Source organism: Lolium perenne, chromosome 3 (genome assembly GCF_019359855.2).
Source record: "Lolium perenne isolate Kyuss_39 chromosome 3, Kyuss_2.0, whole genome shotgun sequence".
NCBI classification, from domain to species: domain Eukaryota; kingdom Viridiplantae; phylum Streptophyta; class Magnoliopsida; order Poales; family Poaceae; genus Lolium; species Lolium perenne.
In genome coordinates this window covers 191446847-191468575 of record NC_067246.2, presented here as the reverse complement: position 1 = coordinate 191468575, position 21729 = coordinate 191446847, and the positions used below count along the sequence as shown (strand labels likewise).

Below are 21729 nucleotides of genomic sequence, written 5' to 3'. Positions count from 1 at the left end.
TTTGCATCGTGATGGTATGAGAGTTGGCACATCGGTTGCAACTTGCAGCAAATTCTTATCATGAAAAGGTACAACTGTTGCATTTCTATTTTCTCCTCCACTGTTAACCACTTGTTCTTTCTTGGCCCTATTGCTAGATTAGTTTGTGCAATCGTTCGGTGGGCTAGCACTGCTGCAGCTTGGTGGACCCTCTGGAACGTGTGAGACAAACTCGTCTTTGAGAAGAAAATCTTTCGCCACACTACTGATACAGAAAAGGTACAACGGTTGCTTTTCTGTAATGGACGGTGCTCCTGGACCAGGAGATGCGGCGTCTATCTATTTCAGCCGACTGACTAGGAAGATCAAAATCGTAGCCTTCTCTTAGCCTTTTATGTTTGCTAAACTCCGCCGCCTTGGCCTTCTTGTTGCCAGTGGGCAACCCTCAACGACGTTGTCACCAGCCTTCTTCAGAGCAATGCGTGTGAGCCTCCATTTCTCTCATTTCTTCAGTTTCGTGAAGCAATTCATCAAGTTGAACCCGCTCCCGTCATTGTTTGCTCGATACATGACTAGTCCACAATCAAGTTGACCCTCGACGTCTGAACCACTCTCCAGCCTATTGCGGATGTTCCCGAAATAGCCATGGAATTTGTTGACAGTGGCTTGTATGATTCCCTAGTCTTTTGGCTCCTCTTCATGTGCATCACGATGTACTACCCATCAATGATCTTGCGCTCATCGATTCGGTTTTGACCCACTTCCAATAGGCGTCACTTGTTTAGTCGATGATGGGATTATGGCAAGGCTTGTGGCCGCCTTTGTTTGATTTGAGTCGATGATGGGATTATGGCAAGGCTCGCGACCGCCTCCTTCTTGGTGTTCTCCTTGACGCGGACACGTCGTCCCTCGCGTTCTGTCGTGGAGTATTTCCGCCAGACAAGGATGGCTCCCACTCTTCCTCCTGTCATCCCCGCCGGCTTCACCTTCAGCAGCAACTGCCTGTGTGCCTTGACGAAGGACATAACAGTTTGTATCCATGTATTACTACATCTTATATGTATTTATACTGCTTATAACACGATAGCTCTCTGTACAGAAGCTCAGGTGCCTGAAGCAAGTCACAACCGATGGAGAAGAAAGGAAAGGAGTGATCCAAGTAATAAACATCCCGTATGTACAAGATACATGATTCAAGCAGCAGCCTGGAAGTCCCCAAAGTCAAAGTCATCTTCAGCGCTTCCTTGTTTGGTCTTCTCTACTGCAGCCGGTTGCTCGTGAGGAGCATGTTCTGCTTTCGAAGGGGGGGCACCTGCGGGTGCTTGTTCTTGGGAAGGAAATTCTGCTTTGAAAGGAGCTGCTTCTCCGGAATCATCGGTGGCTGGTTGTTCCTGGGAAGGAAATTCTGCTTTGAAAGGGGACAAGGAGACTCCAGAATCAGTTGGAGAAACGGGTGATGGGGGAGGTGGCGGGAGTTTGAGGGAGACTGTGCCCTCCTTGGTGTTTGTTTTTTCATTGAATGAGAGCTTGTTAAGGCCTTGCTCGAAAAATGCAGATTTTGTATTGGTGCCAGTCTCTTTCTGCAAAACAAAACCAAACAATTGGAGATGTAATGCAAAGATGAATGAAAAATAAGCAATAGGCCAAGTAGCTACCAAAGGCACATATACAAATTTATGACGAATCATTTTTTTTATCAATGCAGTTTGTCTTACATAGGCTGAAAACATTTTTCAAAGTAATTCAGTGAGGTCCAATTTGTTTTCAAGTTCCTATGCAAGAGCAGCTTAAACTGACATGTCTCGAATATGCAATGGTATGCAATGTTCTCAAAAGTCATTAGAGGATCCTTGAAGATGCAACAAACTGCGCTTCTAGGTCAAGCAGATAACTCAAATTCAATGAAACCTACGCATACATGGAAAGCAAAGCTGAGTGCAGAATAACTGTATCTTACAGGGCAAACTAGTCTAATATCAACATAGCTTAGGTTCCTGTAGTTCATCTGTTTATTTTTGGAACATGTTGAGAAGTCTCAAAAGTCATTAGAGGATCCTTGAAGATGCAACAAACTGCGCTTCTAGGTCAAGCAGATAACTCAAATTCAATGAAACCTACGCATACATGGAAAGCAAAGCTGAGTGCAGAATAACTGTATCTTACAGGGCAAACTAGTCTAATATCAACATAGCTTAGGTTCCTGTAGTTCATCTGTTTATTTTTGGAACATGTTGAGAAGCTGGTTCTTTTCCCAGTTTTGAAGAACCTGATTGACATAATATATACGACCAACAAGTTATAATCACCAGTCCACAAAATAACATTCGACTATGTGTGGTATTATTTGGTATTTTAAATCAATTATTCATCTCACCATGTCAAAATATATTTTTGGCACCTTTTTTTCTTACAGAAGAACCTGCTTGACATGACATGTACAATTGGCATGTTATAATCACCAGCCAAAAGTAACATTTGACTACAGGCGATATTTTTGGTATTTTAAATCAATGATTGATCTTAGCGTGTCAAGATATATGTACCATATATCCATATTCTGCTGTACCGGTGCAATGTATCAGTGCCTAAGAAAACAATCTACTACTGTACCAGTGCAATGTATCAGTGCTTAAGAAAACATTTTACTAGTGTACTACTAGTTACTAGGTCATAGAAAATCCTATATTCTTGTTTTGAAGACCTTCAGAAAAAAATCCATCACCAGGGTCTAGTTCATTCCTTCTGGCAAAATAAGATGAAACCTTACTTTTTTTAGTTGAAGAACCAAAGTTTCCCCTTCTTTGAGGCTGTAGTCCACTGATGATGTATTCTCGTAATGCTGCACCATCTCTTCAGCGGTCTTCTTCTTGTTTAGATATCTTTGATAATGTAAGAGAACAAGAAATTATATAAACAACTCATGGTATAACCATAGTACCATACACCAATATGTCTACAAAAAATAAAGAAACAGGAAAGAAGAAAAGTGAATTTGTTGCGGCCAAATATAGAGATTCATATAGCTTAAAAGAAACATTCTGGCCAACTGGAAGTACACTTGAAGTTCTGATAGCACGGCTGAATGATCTGATTGGGTTCATGTAATAAATCCACTCAGTAACCAATTTGTTAAGTTTCAAAACAATAATGTGTTGTGCTAAACAGATACTAGTTTTGATCAAATTGAATTCCCTAGTCCCAGGTTATGGATTGATCGCATGGGAAAAAGTGTTCCAAGATGGACAAAAGGATACTTCATATGGTCATGTAAAGCAGCTTGGAAGTCATATGCTTCAGTTCTTTCCCGGAAGCCTAAACCTATAAAAGCATGACGCTGACGCCCATCTGCATTACATAGTAAGAACTGTTATGCGTCTATATACAAACCATTACGAGAAATGGCACTAACCACATCAAGTACTACGCTTGACATATCAAGTTACTTGTAAAATACCATGCTTAGCACTTCAACACAACTTACCAAACACAACGCTCAGCAACTCAACACCAAATATTAAATACTATGGCCGGCTGATCACCAACTCAACAGTAAGTAAACTCTGAATGCAAATACAAGATCGTATAACTCGAGAAAAAAGACAGGTTATCACCTATATTCTCTTCAACGCGAAGTACAAAATATCTGCAAGCAAAATATTGAAGCAACAAATATCTTATCAGGTTCAGCTTATATAGTCTCTGCAGTGTCTAATGCAGAATAGAGCTAATAAATACACACATTCTGCCTGGCATTTAGACTGTCCCGTGGTGGCAAGAAATACTGACCTGCTGCTATCAATGACAGCTTCGACTGGATGTTGTTCGCCTTCTCTGAGAAATGCCCTAGCATATAGCTCCCCTGAAATAAATGAAGAGGACTCAAGGAATTAGGATTACAAACACTGCAAGCAATGACCAACAGAACCAACTGAAGTTACTGTACCAGTGCTCTTGTCTTCCAATTTGATGACACATTCTTCTCCCTTGCTGGCAACCTTAAGCGCCCCTTCCCAAGCCCACTTGTTGACATTCCACTCATCAGCCCTGGATGCCACTAATGTCAAAGACCATTTTCCATAATTTGTGAAAGGCACTATATAGTTCAATAATCCTATATATGATGGGTTCGTGCATGGGTTGTGTAGGATTTCCATCTGTCTTTCTTTTTCCTTGTGAGAGCTGTGTCTACAAGCACTGAGGCGGTGGTGAACAGATGATATATTTGTCAAACCAAATAATTCCATGCTATTTGCAGCCAAGCATGAGAATGGAACCAAAAAATAATGCCGAAACAAGTCCTACAGCCTTTCGCTAACTGAGATTTCTGTAGTTGATTTAGCTACTGACGTCATTCAGCCTGACAGTCAACAGATACAAAATCCTATCAATCGATGATCAGATTCTTCGATGAACTACAAGGAGAAGTACCTGTAAGAGGCAGCCGTCATCCTAGGAGGTATCTGCACAATAAAGTCCCCAAAACATCAGGTAATCGGCAACACGCTCATGCACGGCAAGTGCTCGATGAATTCACATCACAAGATTGTGAAAGAACCCGAGGGAAAAGAAGGCGCGCGTTACCAGGTAGACGTAACACTCGGCGACCTGGAACAGCACGAGCTCCACCGCCTCGTGCTCGGCCTCCACCTGCGGCTGCTCGCGGCCGCTCGTCATGGCGCCGGCCGGCGGATCAAGGAAGGGGTGTAGACCTCTCTTTGCGGGGTGGCGACGAATCGAGTGGGCGGGATCGGGTGGGACGGGCAGCAGCGGTTGGATCCGAGCTCCGAATGCGGCGAGATGGAGTGTGAAGAGGAATTCTTGGGGTTGGGGATGAGAGGGGAAGACTGAGGACGAGGAAGTTGGGAGGAAGGTGTCCTCGGGCCGTTGGATTTTGGTGAGCGGTTGCGCTCGGCCGCGGCCCGCTGGTCTTCACTCTTCACAGCAATTGCGATCCATGTCTAACTAGGAAAAATCTTAATTGCATCTCATATAAAACTAGGTAGATCTTCTTTTTTTTTTCACTTGCAACAATCGTGCAAATGAAACAATCGCACTTGCACTTGAGATGCAATTGGGAAAAATAATAATTTCCCATATGTAACAAGATTTTTCTTTTACTTTTCTCTCGTTTGCAACTACAGTGCAAATGGAAAAACCGTTGTTACAACCCATATGCAATTGAGAAATATCTCAATTACAACTCATGTGCAACTAGGGAAATCTTAATTTTTCTTAGATGCAACTATGATGCAACGGAAAATATATCGCAACAGAGATGCAATTGGGAAAAATCTCCATTGCATCTCATATGCAACTAGAAAAATCTTTTCTATCTTCAATTGTAGCAATGGTGCAGCTGAAAATTTCATAATTACAACACACGTGCAACCGGTAAAGTCTTAATTGAAACTCATGTACAATTAGGAAATCTCCAGTTATAACCATGGTGCAACAGAAAAATTCATAGCTGCAACCCATGTGCAACTGGAAAAAAATCTTAATTGCGACAACCTGAGATGGGATAATTTATTTTCGTGAAAAATCCACCGACCTATTTATAATCATAAACAGTAATACAGAGAGCTCTAAAAGTAATAAAAATTACAAATAGATTCTTGGACCACCTAACAAAGATTACAAGATTAGAGGAAGCCGAAGCCGTGCCACCGTCCTCGTCTCTCCCTCATTGGGGACGGACAAAGCTTGTCGAAGTAGAACTTGATGTAGTAAACAGACGAAAAGTCGTCGTGCCACCCCAAAGGACTAGCGCACCAGAGCAGCAACCATCGTCAAAGATGTGAACCATAGACACGAAGGGCTATACTTGCAACCACACCAACTAGCATGAACACCCCCCCGGAACCTAGGGGATCTGCCGGTTAGACAACTCCACATGTCCTCCGACGGCACTAGGCACACCGCCAGAACGATGATAGGGCATGGATGATCTTATTGAAAATGCATGGAGTCCCCATGTGTAGTTTTAGTAACTAGATAATTCCGCGCGCGTTGCTGCGGAATAATTTGATGAAAAAAGGTTAAAATTTTATATGCTCGTAGAAATAAAGGTACATGACTATTTTAACTACCCGTCATATAAAAATACATGTTAGAAACTTAGAATCAAATAATCATCGCCTAACTCATTCACAAATGTTGGACATGCATATATATTCTGGAAGAAAATGACCGATGTTATTTCAATATTGTTAACTTTGCGGTGTTACAAAAATGAAAAGCCCCTTGTACATTTAGAACAAATGCTCCGAAGGAGAGTGACATTATTTATATTTGAGTTCATCATCTGTAACATTTGCAGTGATGACGTAACATGATTAAGGATACAATACTAAAAAAATAATCCAAGATCATTAGTCCAAGAACCAATACCTCACAATCTGCAAGCTGCAGAAACATGATTCGTGGAATGTATCGGGTACTCAAAGACAATGGATTATAGATGTAGGACTGTCCAATTGTATTCTCACTATATAGTAGTATTAGTGTTCATCAAAGTATAACAAACTACAACGTTACTATTTGAGCATTCTTAGATCTGAAGATTAGTGAATGCACATCTAGCAAGCTATATCTATTAGCTAATATTTTCAGAAGATCTTTCGATAATAGAAAAAGAAAACTGTTTATACTTCGACCCTGAAGTAATTTGTTTTGGAAAAGCCTCACCGTAGACATAATGAAAAATGGGAAAGTTCTATGAAGGAAGATTCAAGGTCAAGATGGCACCTTACAATCACTTCTAGGCAAGGCACGTCACATTCACCCTCTTAACAGAAGAAGGGCATGGAATATTAGCTTTCCTATCTTATTACAAAATTTAGTCCTGAAGTGACACAGTACAGGAGAGGAAGCGCCATTCGTGGCGGGCAATAGTGAGAACCATGGCAAAGGTATGTCCAGTTGAATTGAACCATTCAAGCTGACCATAAACCACACATCCTGCAGAACCATTAGTTAAATCGGGGGACAACTAAAGTGTAAAAGCCACATGAATTTGATCCGGTTCTAACCAAAATCGGCAGGTGTGAGCTGACCTTGTTCAGGGGATGGAGATCCTCCCACTTCAGGGGTCTGGGCGAGCATAGGGGATCAGATCTCAAATCAATTCCAATAACAGCAGCATGGCTCTAGGATTCAGATGGTGATCACCCCGGAGAGAGATTTGCCCTTGCGTACGTCCCGCGACGTAGTTCGCGATGGCGTTGGTGGGATTATTGCTTGCAAGCGACTGGGAGTCATGATCTGATGACCGCGCATGGCTAAAGTCAAGGTCGACGACGGCCCGTGGAGAAATATGGAGGCGAGGAAGGGAAGATGGCGGCGATGCAAGTCACAATGGAGTCCATCGATGGAGTTTAAAAGGTGGAGAAATCTGCGCGAACTCATCGTATATTGCCATCGGTTTCCGTTTCTAGCGGAGATGTGGAGATCGTGCGGGAGAGGTAGAGAGCGAGGAGTTACTGGATTGATGGAGAAGAGGAAGAGCTTGGTGTCACCGGTCATATGCGGCGGCCAGATTCGTTCGGTGTCTGTGTAGATGTCGATATAGAAGACCAACAGTGCTGGCAGCCTGACACATCACGTGAGCATCAATGAAGATGGAGGAGTGGGCTGAAGTACTTGGATGGGCTGCTACGGTTACTGTTCTCTCGCTCAACAATTCATCTGTGTTGCGGTGAGGACAACGAAGCCGAACTGAATTGAAATGGAAATGGAACTGAAGGAACCTGGTGGGAAAAGGGGTGACGTGGCCTCACGAGAGACCAGGAAATTGGGACCAACTATTTAGAAATAGAAGATTAATGACAATCACTATGGACTAATGTTTGCATTGGGTTATATTTGTATGAGTTGTCCATAGCCAATGCTTGAACAATAAGTTGGCTTCAAGGTTGCAATAAGAAGAAATTGATGAACAATATCAAGTGTCAAATATGTCTTGAAGATGAAGATAAAGTGAGCGTTCAAGTTTAACTTCAAGACATCAACATGATGAAGAATGAAGAAATAAAGTGCAAGTTCAAGATGAGCTATCTCGAAGAGATCATGAGCTTGCAACTTACCATCCATATGGTGTTCATGGATATGTGAAGACATGCCTAGAGAAAAGGCTCTCCCATGGGAGTAGGGGGCAATTTGCAAGTATTCAACAAACAAGTGTAATCAAGAACAGGAAAGGTGCTCCATCTTGAGGTGGACAAGATTGTCACCATCAAACTCAAGTGGAATATGCGCAAGACAAATGTATGATCTTGATAGGGTTTATTTTTTACCGATCTCGTGGTGTTAGTTGTAAGACCGGGTTATAGGATAGATAGCCGTACTATCAAGAGGAGCTCTCAAGTGAGTAATTTCATCGTATCATTCGGAGAGAGAGCTCAAACCTTTGCATCATTAGCATCATCTTTCTTAGTTCTTTTTGGTTCTTATCCATGAGAGAATTTAGATATTGTGTTAATCTCCATGACAAGCTCTAGTTCATCGAAAATGGGTTTTATATGCATTCTCTACTGTGTTTACGATGTTGGAGGCTTTACCGGTATATCTTTTATAGATAGGTCAAACATTTTCAAGATTTATTTCTACCCTCCCTTTGTGAACTATGATGGTTTCCTGCATGATCTTGTTTTTTTTAACGGGAAAGGGTCACGAAGGACCCAGAACTGCTCTATTCAACAGCGGTGAAGTTACATTTGACATGAAGGACCTCCACAGGAAAAGGAGATATAGCATGGTCCCGAGTTTTTCCAAGAAGAACCATACATAGATTTGCAAAAACGCAATCGAGTCCTTCATCTTCTCCATCACCGCTTGCGCTGGAACTCCTCAGATCGCGACCACCTTGCTCAGCGCCGGGGACAAAACCACTTGGCCTGAGAAATGCGTGCACCGAAGCTTTGAGGAAGAGGGGCCTCCGTCGAAGGAGGTTGCACACGCACACGCGCAGAAGCTGCACCAGCGTGTGGAGTGGCCGCCATCCCGGCCGAAGATCACAGCAGCCAGGCTTTGCTGCCATGTATGAGCTCCATAGATTAGCAGCTCGAAACTTCCCCTGATATCCAGATCCCGCCAGCTTGTCCTTCAGCCCGCTACCACGACGGTTCTCTAGAACAACATCAACCAGATATTGATCTCCACCAGAACCTGCAAGCTTATTGAAGGAGACTTGGCTCAACCCAATCCCAGCCAGCGTCCGCCATGGACACCAACATGAGAGAGGATTGAACCGATTCCCAACGCTGCTTGCACACGACAGGATGAATCTCCAGACAGGCATAACGCCAATCACCAGCACAAGGCCGAACACAGACATTATATCTAAACCTATACTACTAATGTACAAGGGGAGGGGTCCCTCACCGCACCACAACACCGGCAAACGCCGGAGAAGGGAGGGGAAGGGGCCGGCCGGCCCGGATCTGGAGGGGATGAGATAGACAGAGGTGGGGTTGGAGCAGCGGAGAAAGGTTGTAGAGCTTGTTACTAGCTTCGAAACGAGCCCAAGATCATCAAAATCGGAATCTCGATGCTCAAGTTATGGTCTTTCTCGTTTTGCCGTTGCTGCCCGTTTTCTCCAGGCCGGATATTCCAGGGCCGGATTATTTGAAATATCCGCCCCCCGAAAAACGGCCGAGGACTTTTTGGGCGTGACCCCCTGCATAGACCCCGGTTTTTTGGCTGGATTTTTCATGTCGGGGCCCGGATATTTCGGCCTGGGAAGCCCCAAACTGTCATATTTTGTTGGAAGGGAGTATTTAAGACCCCCTTCTTTTTCCTTGGGCAGCCCACCTCTTCCCCTTTTTCTCTCCACCAATGTTTACCTTCAGAGCTTTCCCTATTCCTCTATTCCTCCTATACTTCTTGAATCTTTTTGAGGGAAAAGTAAGAGGAGATCTAGATTTATATTTCTACCAATCAAATCCTTCTCTTTGTGAGTGGAATCCTCTAGATCTAGATCATGGAGGTCCTTGTGGATTTCCTTTGTTCTTCCCCTCTTCTTCCCTCACAAGCTTTTGTAGCTTTGATGAACTTTGGGAGTGAATGATTTATCATTGCATTTGGCGCATCGGTTTGAGCTTTCCACGGTGACTCGTGGAAGTGAAAGTGAGGAGCTTGTTACTCTTGGATTCTTGGAACCCTAGACGGCTTTTAGACCTTTGTGGTGATTTCTTGGGAGCCTCCAATTAAGTTGTGGATATGAGCCTCAAGCTTTGTGTAAGACCCGGTTTCCACCTCGAAGAAAATCTCTTAGTGGAACCGTGACCTAGGCCTTTGTGGCAAGGGTCACCGGAGAATAAGGTGAGGCCTTTGTGGCGCTCGGTGTATGGTGTGACTACCGCATCTTGGGGTGAGACCTTTGTGGCGTTGGTGTGCATCGAGCAACCACACCTCAAGGTGAGGCCTCTTGTGGAGTTCGGGAGCACTAAGCCACTCACCTCTCCAACGAAGATTAGCACTCGCAAGAATATGAACTTCGAGATAAATCATCGTCTCTCGCGTGCCTCGATTATCTCTATACCCGAGCTCTTCACTTATGCACTTTACTTTGTGATAGCCTTCGTGCTTGAAGTTATTTGTATCTTCATATCACATAGTTGTTTATCTTGCTTAGCATAAGTTGTTGGTGATAGATTTAGGCTTGACAAAGTAAACAATAGTTTTATTCCACATTTGTTAAACCCATCTTGGAAAAAAATTTAACCACCTATTCACGCGCCCCTCTAGGCGGCATCTATGTCCTTTCACTTATTCTCATGATCCGCCGTACCTCCAAGGCCCAAGGCCATCGAAGGCAGGGCACACCGATGGCATCGCCGATGAGGGGGCGAAACCCTAGATTGGTTTTCTTGATTTGTACTCTCCCCGTACGTACCGCTCAACTCTTTGAGTGCCATGTGAAAAACATGAAGTGTCTTCTTTGGGTCATACTTACACCTTTGTTTAGTCGATCATCGCGCCAATTGTTGGCCAATTAGCGTTCTTCATATTGAGTTAGATGATTTTACATAACAAGTTATTTCATTGGAATCGGAAGGCAAACCTTAGAAAAATTTACGGTGGTGTTTTTGTGCCCTTTATGTTTAGAAACCATACTAATACTTTATATGCTCACCTCGAGTTCAGTCAATTTATTTTTAAAAAAATCTCAGTTGGCTCAAGTCATTCTAATATTCCTCTTGACACTAAATTCCTTTTTCCTCATTAAAAAAAATTGATGTACTGGATGAGTATTTTTACATGGTGAAAAAATTATTTTTGTACTCAATGAACATTTTTTTACGTCATGAAGAAAATATTTTGTACTACGTAAACAATTATTTGAGTTACAACCGACTGACAACTATGAGCAGGAATCACTAGACAATGTGTTTGGAACGCTCGATCGAGATATAATAAAAGTCAGGTGCCTGGAAAATAGGAAAACTGTATATATATAACGTAGAAAATCGGTCGTTCCATCTCTGTGGAGAGAAGACACGCAACACGCACGTTGCTGGGCCCCACTGATCCTTATCCTGCTCCTCCACCGGCCCGACGCCCCAGCTGCACTCCCGGCCGGCCCGCCGCCCCTGCTCCACCGCCGGCGAGCGCGCCGCGCCCTGCTCCTCCACCGGCCCGACGCCCCAGCCGCACTCCCGGCCGGCCCGCCGCCTGCTCCACCGCCCGGCGAGCGCGCCGCGCCCTGCTTCACCGCCGGCGAGCGCGCCGCGCCTGCTCCTCCGCCGGTAAGTACGCCGTCCCTGCTCCTCCGTCGGCGAGCACCTCCTGCTCCTCTCTGCGATTGCCGCCTTGCTCTCCATCCAGCTGCGCCCTACCGCTCCCCCGACGAGCGCGCTCTACGCTCTTTGCTGCCAGCTCTTGCAGCGCCCTGACCACCGGGAATCACTGTGGTGAGGTCGACGCCGATATGCTGTCTCCGGCGCCAGGTACCGGTGGAGATGGCCAAGGACGCGTGGGGCGCAGTAACTTTTTGTTGTTGTTTTTGTTGTTAATTATTGTTATAAATATATTAGTAATTTGTTGTAAATATATTATTGGCATGAGAGCTATTTTTTTTGTTAAAATTGTTGCCGCTATTGTTGTAAACACCCAAATTAGTTGTTGTTTTTCTTGTGCATTAATGTGGGAAATATATTGTCAATTTGTTGTAAACATGAGAATTGTTGTTTTTTAAAATTGTTGCCGGGTATTGTTGTAAACACCCAAATTAGTTGTTGTTTTTCTTGTAAATTAATGTGGGAAATATATTGTCACTTTGTTGTAAACATGAGAATTGTTGTTTTTAAAAATGTTGCTGCCTATTGTTGTAAACACCCAAATTAATTATTGTTTTTGTTGTTAATTAATATTGTAAATATATTGCAGATTTGTTGTAAATATATGGCATGTGAACTGTTGTGAACACCCAAATAAAAAATAGTTTGTTGTTAATTTATTGTTGTAAATATATTGATGATTTGTTGTAATAGTCTACGGGTTTTGAAGAAATTGTTGGCGTTTTTTGTTGCAAATCAAGCTACAACAAAAAAATGTTGATTTAAGCACTTTATTGTAGTATTACTTTTTAATATAAATTTGTAACATTTTTGTTGTAATCATATATTTTTTTGTATACACGGAGTTTTCTTTTGTTGTAATACCATCTGACATATGGGCGAATCATCGCGGTGGCATTTTGTTGTAAATATCGGCAAGAACTGGGCTAAAGAGGTATACCTGTTCGGATTTAACTGAAGAAACTTGGACTGCGGGTTAATTTTGCAAAAACTAGGGGGCCAAATGAAAAATTGTGATGCGGCTTTGTTCTGACCGTCAGATCTTGATCGGATGGTGCGGACTGCGACCGATTTTCGTGCAAGTATCCGACCGACGGTCAGCACTGCCCAACGTGTCCGGCTCACGGACGTTTTCTTACAGTCCGGCTCAATCGAAGAAGAAATCCTGCGGCTCCAAGTCGATAAAAGGCCTCCATAGATCCCCAACCCACAAGTCGCGTCGAACCCTGAATTTGCCCCCCACCCCACCCATCCCTCCGCCGCCAAGCCCTACCTAGGGTTTTGCCCCTCCCCTCCCCTCCCCTCCCCCATCCATGGATCCCTTCTCCAAGAAGCGCAAGCCAGACGAGAACGGCGCGGCCACCGCTTCCCCGGCCGCCGGGGCCGCCGCGCTCGGCCTCACCCGCGACGACGTCCTGCGCCTCCTCGAGCCGCTTTCCCGCGACCAGCTCGCCGACATCGCCGCCGCCGCCGCGCTCGCCTCGGGCGTCGCGCTCGACGCCGTGCGCGCCGCCGCCGACCGCGACCCGGCGCTCCGCAAGCTCTTCGTGCGCGGCCTCGGCTGGGAGACCAACTCGGACTCGCTCCGCGCCATCTTCTCCGCCTTCGGCGACCTCGAGGAGGCCGTCGTCATCAGCGACAAGACCACCGGCCGCTCCAAGGGCTACGGCTTCGTCACCTTCCGCCACGCCGACTCCGCCGTCCTCGCCCTCAAGGAGCCGTCCAAGAAGATCGACGGCCGCGTCACCGTCACCCAGCTCGCCGCCGCCGGCGCCGCCGGCGGGCCGTCCGGCGGGGCGGGCGGCGCGGGTGGCGCCCCTTCGGCGGACGTCTCTCTCCGCAAGATCTTTGTCGGGAACGTCCCCGCTGACATGCCGTCCGAGCGCCTCCTCGCGCACTTCGCTGCCTATGGCGAGATTGAGGAGGGCCCGCTTGGGTTCGACAAGACCACGGGCAAGTTCAGGGGCTTTGCGCTCTTTGTGTACAAGACGCCAGAGGGCGCTCAGGCCTCGTTGGTGGACTCGGTGAAGGTGATTGAAGGGCACCAGCTCTTGTGCAAGCTCGCCATTGAGGGCAAGAAGGGCAAGCAGCAACCGCAGCAATCTGGGCCTGCTGGGCAACAGCAACAGCAGATGCTCCAGGGTGGCCCTCAGGACATGCCGGGTCCTGGCCATGGGCTAGGTGGACCGCAGATGGGTGGGCAGTATGGTGGTGGCCCTGGGAGTGGCATGCCACCATCATTCGGTGGATTTGGTGGCCCTGGGCTTGGTGGTGGTCACAATCCATATGGGAACTTGCCGTCCTCCATGGGCGGTGGCGGCGGAGGTGCTGGTATGGGGTCGATGGGAAACCAGATGCCTTCTGGGATGGGCTCTGCTGGTGCATTTGGCCCCGGGGGAATGGGCGGTGGTTCATTTGGAGGAGGATCTCAGTTCGGTGCTGCTGGGATGGGTCCTTATGGTGGTTTAGGCATGGGCGGGGCATCCTCACTCTACCGGATGCAACAGGGCTCAGGTGGACTGCCATCTGGATATGGCGAGGGTGGAAACTACCCTCTTCCAGGGTCTGGCTTCCGGGGTCAGGAGATGTCACCAGGACCAGGTGGCAGGGCTCCTCCAATGTACCCCAACGTGCCACCTTATTTCTAAGGTAATTTTGCACCCCTTCCATAGCTGTTACTTGCTACCACAACGTGAACTAGCATATTGTAGCAAAGTATTATGTGGTTTGTCATAGATGCCTGTAGCTATTTTTTTCATGGAATGCTACCGTGTTATGCCTGAACATGCGCTGCATCTGTTTGCAAATTGTGATTGTTGCATTTATCGTCACGCTGTGCTTTGTCTGTTTGTGAATGTGTGATGTATTTGAAATGTATGATTGCTTTCCTGGTATAAGTTTGGAAAATCTGTAGGATAACTTATGCTATGTTATACCATCAAGTTGATCGGTGAGTATGGGGCATAGAATATGAAGGATGCTACTGATGCAATGCATAGCACCGAAATATCCCATACTCTTCCGGTTAGTTCTTTTTGAGAGGTTTGCCGATTATTTGATTAGTTTTGCTCTGTATTTATCTGCTATGAGTTTTTTCGTGGGAGGGCACTTGTACTTTTGTGGCATGATGATGATGTGCAGCATAGTAATATGATGGTCTGATGCTCCCTTCGCTCTTCTTTGGTATTTTCCATGTTCATGTTCCAGTAGCTGAGTTTGCTTTTCTTTGTTCTATTTGGCATGCCCTTGTGTAAAGTTGATAATTTGCTGCCTAGGTGATTGGTCTTGGATAATCAAGCTTCTGCGCTGTTGGTTTTTGGTTATGCTGACAGATCATGTGTATCTGTTTGGAATTGCCTTGATCTAAGTGCTCTGGGTTGCAATTTTCAAAGGTGGATTGACCACTGTGTGAACAATATGGGCAGTTTTTCTTACCTACAGAGTACTGTAATGAGTTCATGCTGATGTATTTCGCTCCAAACACATACGTAACAAATTTATGACCCTGGTTTTCGATAAAACTGACACTATTTTGAAAATTATGTGCTGAAAGCTAACATTCACTTAAATATCATTGCTAACATGTCTTCCTGACATCTTCTATGTTGGATCAAAGCTTATGTTGGTTGTAATTTTTGGCTAGCTCTTTAGCACATTTTGTAGAACCTCAGATTAGAGATTTCCACATTGCGAACTGAGCATCTGCAATTGTATGATGGATTATATTTATATGATGATGTTTGTTCAATTAGATTTTTCTCCAATGCTACTATTTCTTTTAGTTGTGTCATGCTTGTCTATTCTTTTTGTCCTATGTAGTACTTCTATACATCTGTACTACATAATGCATCTGTAAATCTTGGCTACTACATAATGCATCTGTAAATCTTGGCTACTAAGTTTGCATATCATGTGCTTATGCACAGAACATCTGGTATTTGAAGCTTTCTTTTCGTTTTTTATGGGTGACCCTGTCAATTCATGGGTGAATCATAAACATAACTATTCACATCCCCTCAATAACCTACTCTTCAAGATTACTAAGTAAATGTTAGTTATGTTGTTTATTTCATTTGTCAAACACACATACTAGATTTACTGTACATAAGTACTCTTCACGATCTTTTGTTGATTAATTTATTTCACATACATAAGTACTCTTCACGATCTTTTGTTGATTAATTTATTTCACATATTTTGCTCTATTGAGCTACTTTGTAATATTCTTACTCAAAATCTTGTCCAATTTTGTGGGTATGATCTTCAAAGCTTCCATAATTTAGTGCATTTATGTCCTTGCATTGTGTAAGGATTAGGTCCCGTATTAGGAACTTGATGAATTAAGAATGTATTTCACCTTCTTTTCTTTGTATATAATACCTGCATTTTGTCTGTATATTTTTTCTCTGATGAACTATTGATTGAATTCTAGTGAATGTGTGACTCAGGTTGTGACATCTCTTGGGAGCATATGCTTTGAATGGTTGTGCTGAATTCAGAAGTGTTGTCTGCTTACATGGATGTCTTGCATATTCTGGCTACCTCTGAACTGGAATTCAGTTTTGCTCTCAGTTTTCGCTGTTATGAGATAAATCAAGATAGATTAGTGTTTTCTATGAAATCTTTCGGTAGACATGTACTTTGTATGACTGCTTTGCAGTTTTCTGTCTATGGAGTTGTCTTTTAAAATTGTTGTGTTCTATCTCATGATATCATGTATGTTGCGATAATTGTATGGAACTTTGCTTGGTAAACCGCGGAGTCTTCATATGTGTGAGTGATACCTGATTTTGGATGTCGGCTGGGTTGCTTTATGTGCTTTTGTTTTCGATCAGGTTCTACCTCATGTCTGTAAAGTTGCGCCTGTTCAGTTTCCTCATGAAGTTTTCGTGGTTGTTCTCTAGTCTGAACTGATGTTTATCACTCAAGATTATTTGTTGCACAAGAATTTGTGTTCGTGTAATAGTACACAGTGAGGAATGTCACAAGTTTAGTGGTTGACTCACAGTTTTGTGTCTGATAGTTTGTTGAGCAGAAATTTTATTCTTACGTGCTGTTTGTAGCACAAGAACAGTGTTGATATTTACTCTGATTCCTCTAGTGAGACAGCTGGTGATGTTCTATTTGGTTGTTGCTTGGTTGATTTTAAGTGATTTTAGCCTTACTATTGGAATAGAGTATATCAGCTTAGACAGGCTGTGTATAGATGAATTAACATGTTCATCATGCTGCAAAAAGATCCTACTAGTGTACATTAGAGCCATGTCTTGTTAAAGAAACAAGTAAAATTACATTCCATGTGTCAGGTAGCCCTGGTAGGCACCAGTGGCTGCAATCAGAGTATGTAATTGGTTGTTGTCGTTGCTCTGTTGATAGAGGCTTCCCATCCCTGTTGGTAGTGTACACTGACGGATGTGCATCAATTCGGAGCTCAGAGAGATGGGTGATGTTGAGATATGTAGCAGGCGTCTTCATGCTTTGTATGTTCCTCTGTACGATGGAAATCATGCCTTTTGGGAACCATGGAATGATTGTTCCATTTGTGATGGGAGTTGTTTGATTGTAGCACCAATTAGCACTGTATTGTGGGCATATTTGTATGTTAGTTAGGTCGGCCGTAATGCATAATGTTGATTGTGCTGCAAGAAATGTACCTTTTGTGTTCAGGTGAGATACTTCTGAAGAAGACCTTGGTTCTGGTTGGGTCTATGTTGTGATCGACCCATCTGGCCCATGTTCTCAGTGCTCTGTTGAACGCCTCCTCTCCTTCCATTTCGACATGCACACCATTTCTTTCTAGATGGTCCCACCTGTAGTCAAATAATCAGCTCTCCACTGAAAGGATTTAACACATGATGAAATATGCATGGAGACTTACGCCCTAAGCTTGCCAGTGTGTGTCCACCAGTGGCCAGTATTGAAGATGATGACATCTGCGCCGACCACTTGTTTAATCATGGTTGGGAGCTGGTCAAGCTTGAGTGCCTTGGTCTGATCTTGCTTGGTTTCAAGCTTCACGAGGAATGGGCTCCAAAAGAATTCCACCGAGCAATTGTAATCCTGTATTTATTTTCAGTTATATTGTAAGGAGTTCAGAGATAATACTTCTCAACATAGTGGCAAACAATAAACTTAAGTAATATAGAATGTTGAATAATGGGTTGTTTGTTTCCAATCCTTTTGTGTCAGCCATTGTAATTGATGCTTGTGCATCCGTGTCTCGTGAAACAATTTGTGCATCTATGTTTAGCTAGTGAGACAATGCATGTTAAAAAATTGACGTGCTCCTGCACAGTTTTGATAGTCTGATAGTACAAAGAACATAATTACATTTGCACGCGCGGACCTAAGTGCCATGGGGTAGTATTATTTTTGAGAGCTAAATGCTACATGGAGTATTATTTTTAACAGCTAAATGCTACATGGAGTAATCATGAACCTGCACGCTCTAATTCCGAACATTCCATATCTCGATTTTCGTGGCCAGTGCCAAAATGGGGTGACCCATTAACGTTGTCGCTATGGAAAAGTTGATCAATGTCCGCAATTGAGTGTGTTTCCTTAACGGGTAGATCAGCACTGTCTAAACGGCGATGATATACTTAAGAGGCCCTTCGAGATGACAGACTTAAGTGATTGAAGGACAAAAAGACATACCATGGCGCGGAAGATCCTGTACTCGGAGCTGACATCCTCGATGCGCGTCCGCGACCGGTCGGGCAGCGCCGTGTAGATGATGCATGCGAGCGACTCCCACATGTTGCGGTTGAGCGAGTCGCCGACGAAGACGAGCCGCCTGTTCCGCAACTGCTCCAGCACCTCCGCGCCGCGGAACCTCGCGCTGCCGCACCCCCTCGGCTGCCACCGCCACTGCTCGTAGCCGGCGTCCGGGCGGCCGTTCCGCCGGCACGTCACCTGGTCGCTGAGGAATGGGCACTCCGCCGCCTGGTACAGCGGGTAGGCAGCCGGGTCGTGCACCCAGCTCCCGTCAAGCAGGTCGCACTCCCTCCCCTCTCCGCCGCCGTCCTCCCACGCCGGCGCGGGTGCCGGCGCAGCGCCCAGTGCCATCTCCTCATCGTCCTCCTCCTCGCGGCCAAGTTCGCCGTAGCCCGCGTCGGGTGCCGGCGCTTGCACGTCGTGATCATGGTAAGCTGCTGCAGCAACAGCAGCAGCGACATGAGGAGGAGCAGGTGGTGGCGCGGTGCGGGCAAGCCGCTGCTGCTGTGCCCTGGAGAAATGCTCCCAGAGCCGCGGCGTCGGGAAGAAGGGGCGGGAGCCGAGGAGGAGGCCCGCCGAGAAGAGGCAGAGGCAGAGGAGGGAGCAGAGAGCCCCTCTCTGCGCCGAGGACGCCGCGATGGAATCCATTACGGACCTTCGCTGCGCGCGCTAGTTACTGGAGCGTGTTCACGAGCTGGCTATGGCGAAAAAGTCACGGTACTTACTATAGGACACAGGTCAATGAAGCACCACGGTCAGCACCACGGACGAAGCGAGGAAGGCGTGGATGTCGGTTTTTGGTTGGGTCAGCGTTGTCTTGGTGAGAAGGGGTTGGGGTTTTGGTCTGGCGCCGTTGATGCTGCATTGCTGCTGTGTTTATGCGAGCTTCCTCGGTGACCTACCTACTCGACTTTTCTGGTGCTTTCTCTCTTGTCACTCCATGTAATCATGTCTGTGGCAGGCGGGAGGGTCGATGTGTACGAGAGAAGGTAATTAACCCAGCTAGTGATCCTGAGTGGAGAGGGGAGTGAGTGTGCCCATTGCTTGAAGGATCGGTAATGTCCTTCCGTGCGTGGGTTCCTGTCCGGTAGCTCGAGCGGGCAGCATCATGCCGCCTTTGCAGGTTAGCCTAGTGGATATAATGAGGCCCTCGCAAACAGCCATCATTCCGGCCTCTCGACTCTTTCATGTCTGAATGTACAACCAGGGATTTGCTGCAGAGAAAGACATCCCATCTGGAAGACTATCATCAATCTGTTGAGCAGCAGAATGCTGTGTTGGCTGGAAAACAGCAGGCGGGTGCTGTAGATCATGACACGGATACCATGGGTGGAAATAAGAATCTGAAAACCGTATCTGATATATGGAGCTTATTTATTCAGAAAGGGTGCAGAAGTTGATACAACAAGAACAGACGGGAAGTTTTATCAGAAAATGCAAGAATATGAAGAGATATTAAATGAGGAGAGCATGTGAACTAACAAAGTTCCACATGATAATTCCTGTGAGGGGATGGGATCATATAGTGGTGTTATGGAGTCACAAAACAATGAAATATGGTAAAATGATCAAGATCTGGATGAGGAGCCTGAAACTCAGGTCGCAGACGTACTCTCAAACTGATCAAGAAGAGGAAAGGCTGGCCAGGGAAGCTGCCTTGCTCAGGAGAAGCCTTAAGGATCAATGATGTTTCCGAGCCAAATGCCAAAGGGAGTATGATGGAGAAAACTGTGGAACAAACAAAGAAGAGGAATCTTGAAGTGCCTGGCAAGTCTTATAACACTGTTTTAGACACTCTAGCTGCTATTCTAATTATTATGGTTGAACAAGTTAGTGTTTCTTTAGGACGTATATAAGAAACTGCGTAATATTTCTCCAATTAAAGATCTGGAGGAGGCTAGGCATGATTTACATGAAAGTAGTAGAAAGATGAATGCTAAGCAAGTTAGGAATGAGAATTATCCTTGCCAACCACATGATGACATAAAAGATATTCAAGATCTCTTAATTGATAGTGAAATTACTGATGATGATTTAGATTCTTTGTCTGCTGTAGAAAAACCAGGACAATCACAGTTGTGGAATGGTTTGATGAATATTAAAGATATTTCCTACAATTATTGTAGAAAAAAAACTTGGAGATGGCAAAGGCACCAGATTTTGGAAGGATAAATGGGTGAGAAATACTCCTTTTGCCAGTAAATTCCCCAGGCTAAATGACATATCTAGTTTGCATAATATCACAGTACATTCTGTGATAGCAGGAGGGATGGGGGTATTGCAATTTAGGACAAATCTGTGGGGGGGTATATTTAGAGATGTTTACTGCATTAAGCAGGGAAGTTGAAAATGTGGTTTAAATTGATGAAAATGTTTTTTTAATTTGGGTCCCTGATCTAGTTAAAGGTTTAACTGTTAGATCGTTTTATGCTCAGTTACATTCACATTTTCCTAAATGTTAAAATGAAAGTTCCTCCAAACTCAAAGTGCACTCTTGACTGATATCTAAAAGAGGTATTCTGACAGGAGATACTCTTTTACATTGGGGGGGGGGGGGGGGGGGGGTATTGCAGCTGTTTTTTTTTTTGGACAATTTCCAAGGGGGTTTTCGTAGTGATCCGATATCTGTGGTACATTAATTATGTCATTTGTTGATGATTGGGCAATATTGCAGAAGGAAAAGGATCAGAAGTTTCTCAGCCTAGGATCCAAAAAGACTAGTGGATGTGGCGGCCGAAGTGTTCTCTAGAGGTGCATCTTGAAAAAAGCCCTCCTCATCTACAATGTCTGCCTGGTGGTTGCTGGGTAAAAGATGAAGAAAATATGTTGAGATGTGTTGTGTTGTGTTCTGAGTTTACATAATGTACGTTTGTGCTCAGTTGAGAAGTTGTGTAGCAAAAAAAGCTCATGTATAGGGTCCTGTTATGCTCTAAATTCGCATGTTTAACTGAGAAACTTTTACTTCTCCTATACGAACCTCTACTGTGATTTCGTTAATGAAATTGGGGAGAGATCCTTTTCTCAAAAAAGTGTGCTTTGTAGCGAGCCACTGTTGGAAACCTGGGATCACTATTTTCGAGTGCCCTTTCTCCAAATCATGCCGGCAGTACCTCTGCCCTGCACTTCAGCTCCCTACATGAACCAACTACTTTGATAGTTTGAACCTTCTCAAGCTACACTTGGACCGAAATCCCTCCCTGGCATTCGACCGCGCGCGCGATCGAGTTTCCACGCG

The 21729-nt window shown here is 44.8% G+C and overlaps 3 protein-coding genes across 4 annotated transcripts; 1 reads left to right on the top strand and 2 right to left on the bottom strand.

The window, feature by feature from the left end:
* Positions 1–1003: 1003 nt before the first annotated feature.
* LOC127342933 (uncharacterized protein At1g03900) lies at positions 1004–4874 on the bottom strand. Its single transcript, XM_051368956.2, has 8 exons — positions 4561–4874; positions 4408–4439; positions 3923–4023; positions 3766–3838; positions 3591–3622; positions 3234–3324; positions 2747–2858; positions 1004–1559 (listed from the first exon to the last, which is right to left on the bottom strand). Exons 1-8 carry the CDS (start codon positions 4651–4653, stop codon positions 1173–1175), a joined length of 921 nt encoding a protein of 306 aa, XP_051224916.1. The 5' UTR covers positions 4654–4874; the 3' UTR covers positions 1004–1172.
* Positions 4875–13050: 8176 nt separating this feature from the next.
* LOC127342929 (UBP1-associated protein 2C) lies at positions 13051–17952 on the top strand. Of its 2 annotated transcripts, none has more exons than XM_051368953.2 (2): positions 13051–14426; positions 17445–17952. In XM_051368953.2, the coding sequence occupies exon 1, from the start codon at positions 13091–13093 to the stop codon at positions 14423–14425; it is 1335 nt and encodes a 444-aa protein (XP_051224913.1). In that variant the 5' UTR covers positions 13051–13090; the 3' UTR covers position 14426; positions 17445–17952. The 2 variants fall into 2 exon arrangements, with proteins under 2 accessions (XP_051224913.1, XP_051224912.1); XM_051368952.2 differs by lacking the exon at positions 17445–17952 and adding an exon at positions 16226–16572 and having other exon boundaries at positions 13052–14426.
* On the bottom strand, positions 17004–19345 carry LOC127342928 (protein trichome birefringence-like 42). Its single transcript, XM_051368951.2, has 4 exons — positions 18435–19345; positions 17656–17837; positions 17432–17587; positions 17004–17355 (listed from the first exon to the last, which is right to left on the bottom strand). Exons 1-4 carry the CDS (start codon positions 19140–19142, stop codon positions 17022–17024), a joined length of 1380 nt encoding a protein of 459 aa, XP_051224911.1. The 5' UTR covers positions 19143–19345; the 3' UTR covers positions 17004–17021.
* Between the last annotated feature and the right edge of the window lie 2384 nt (positions 19346–21729).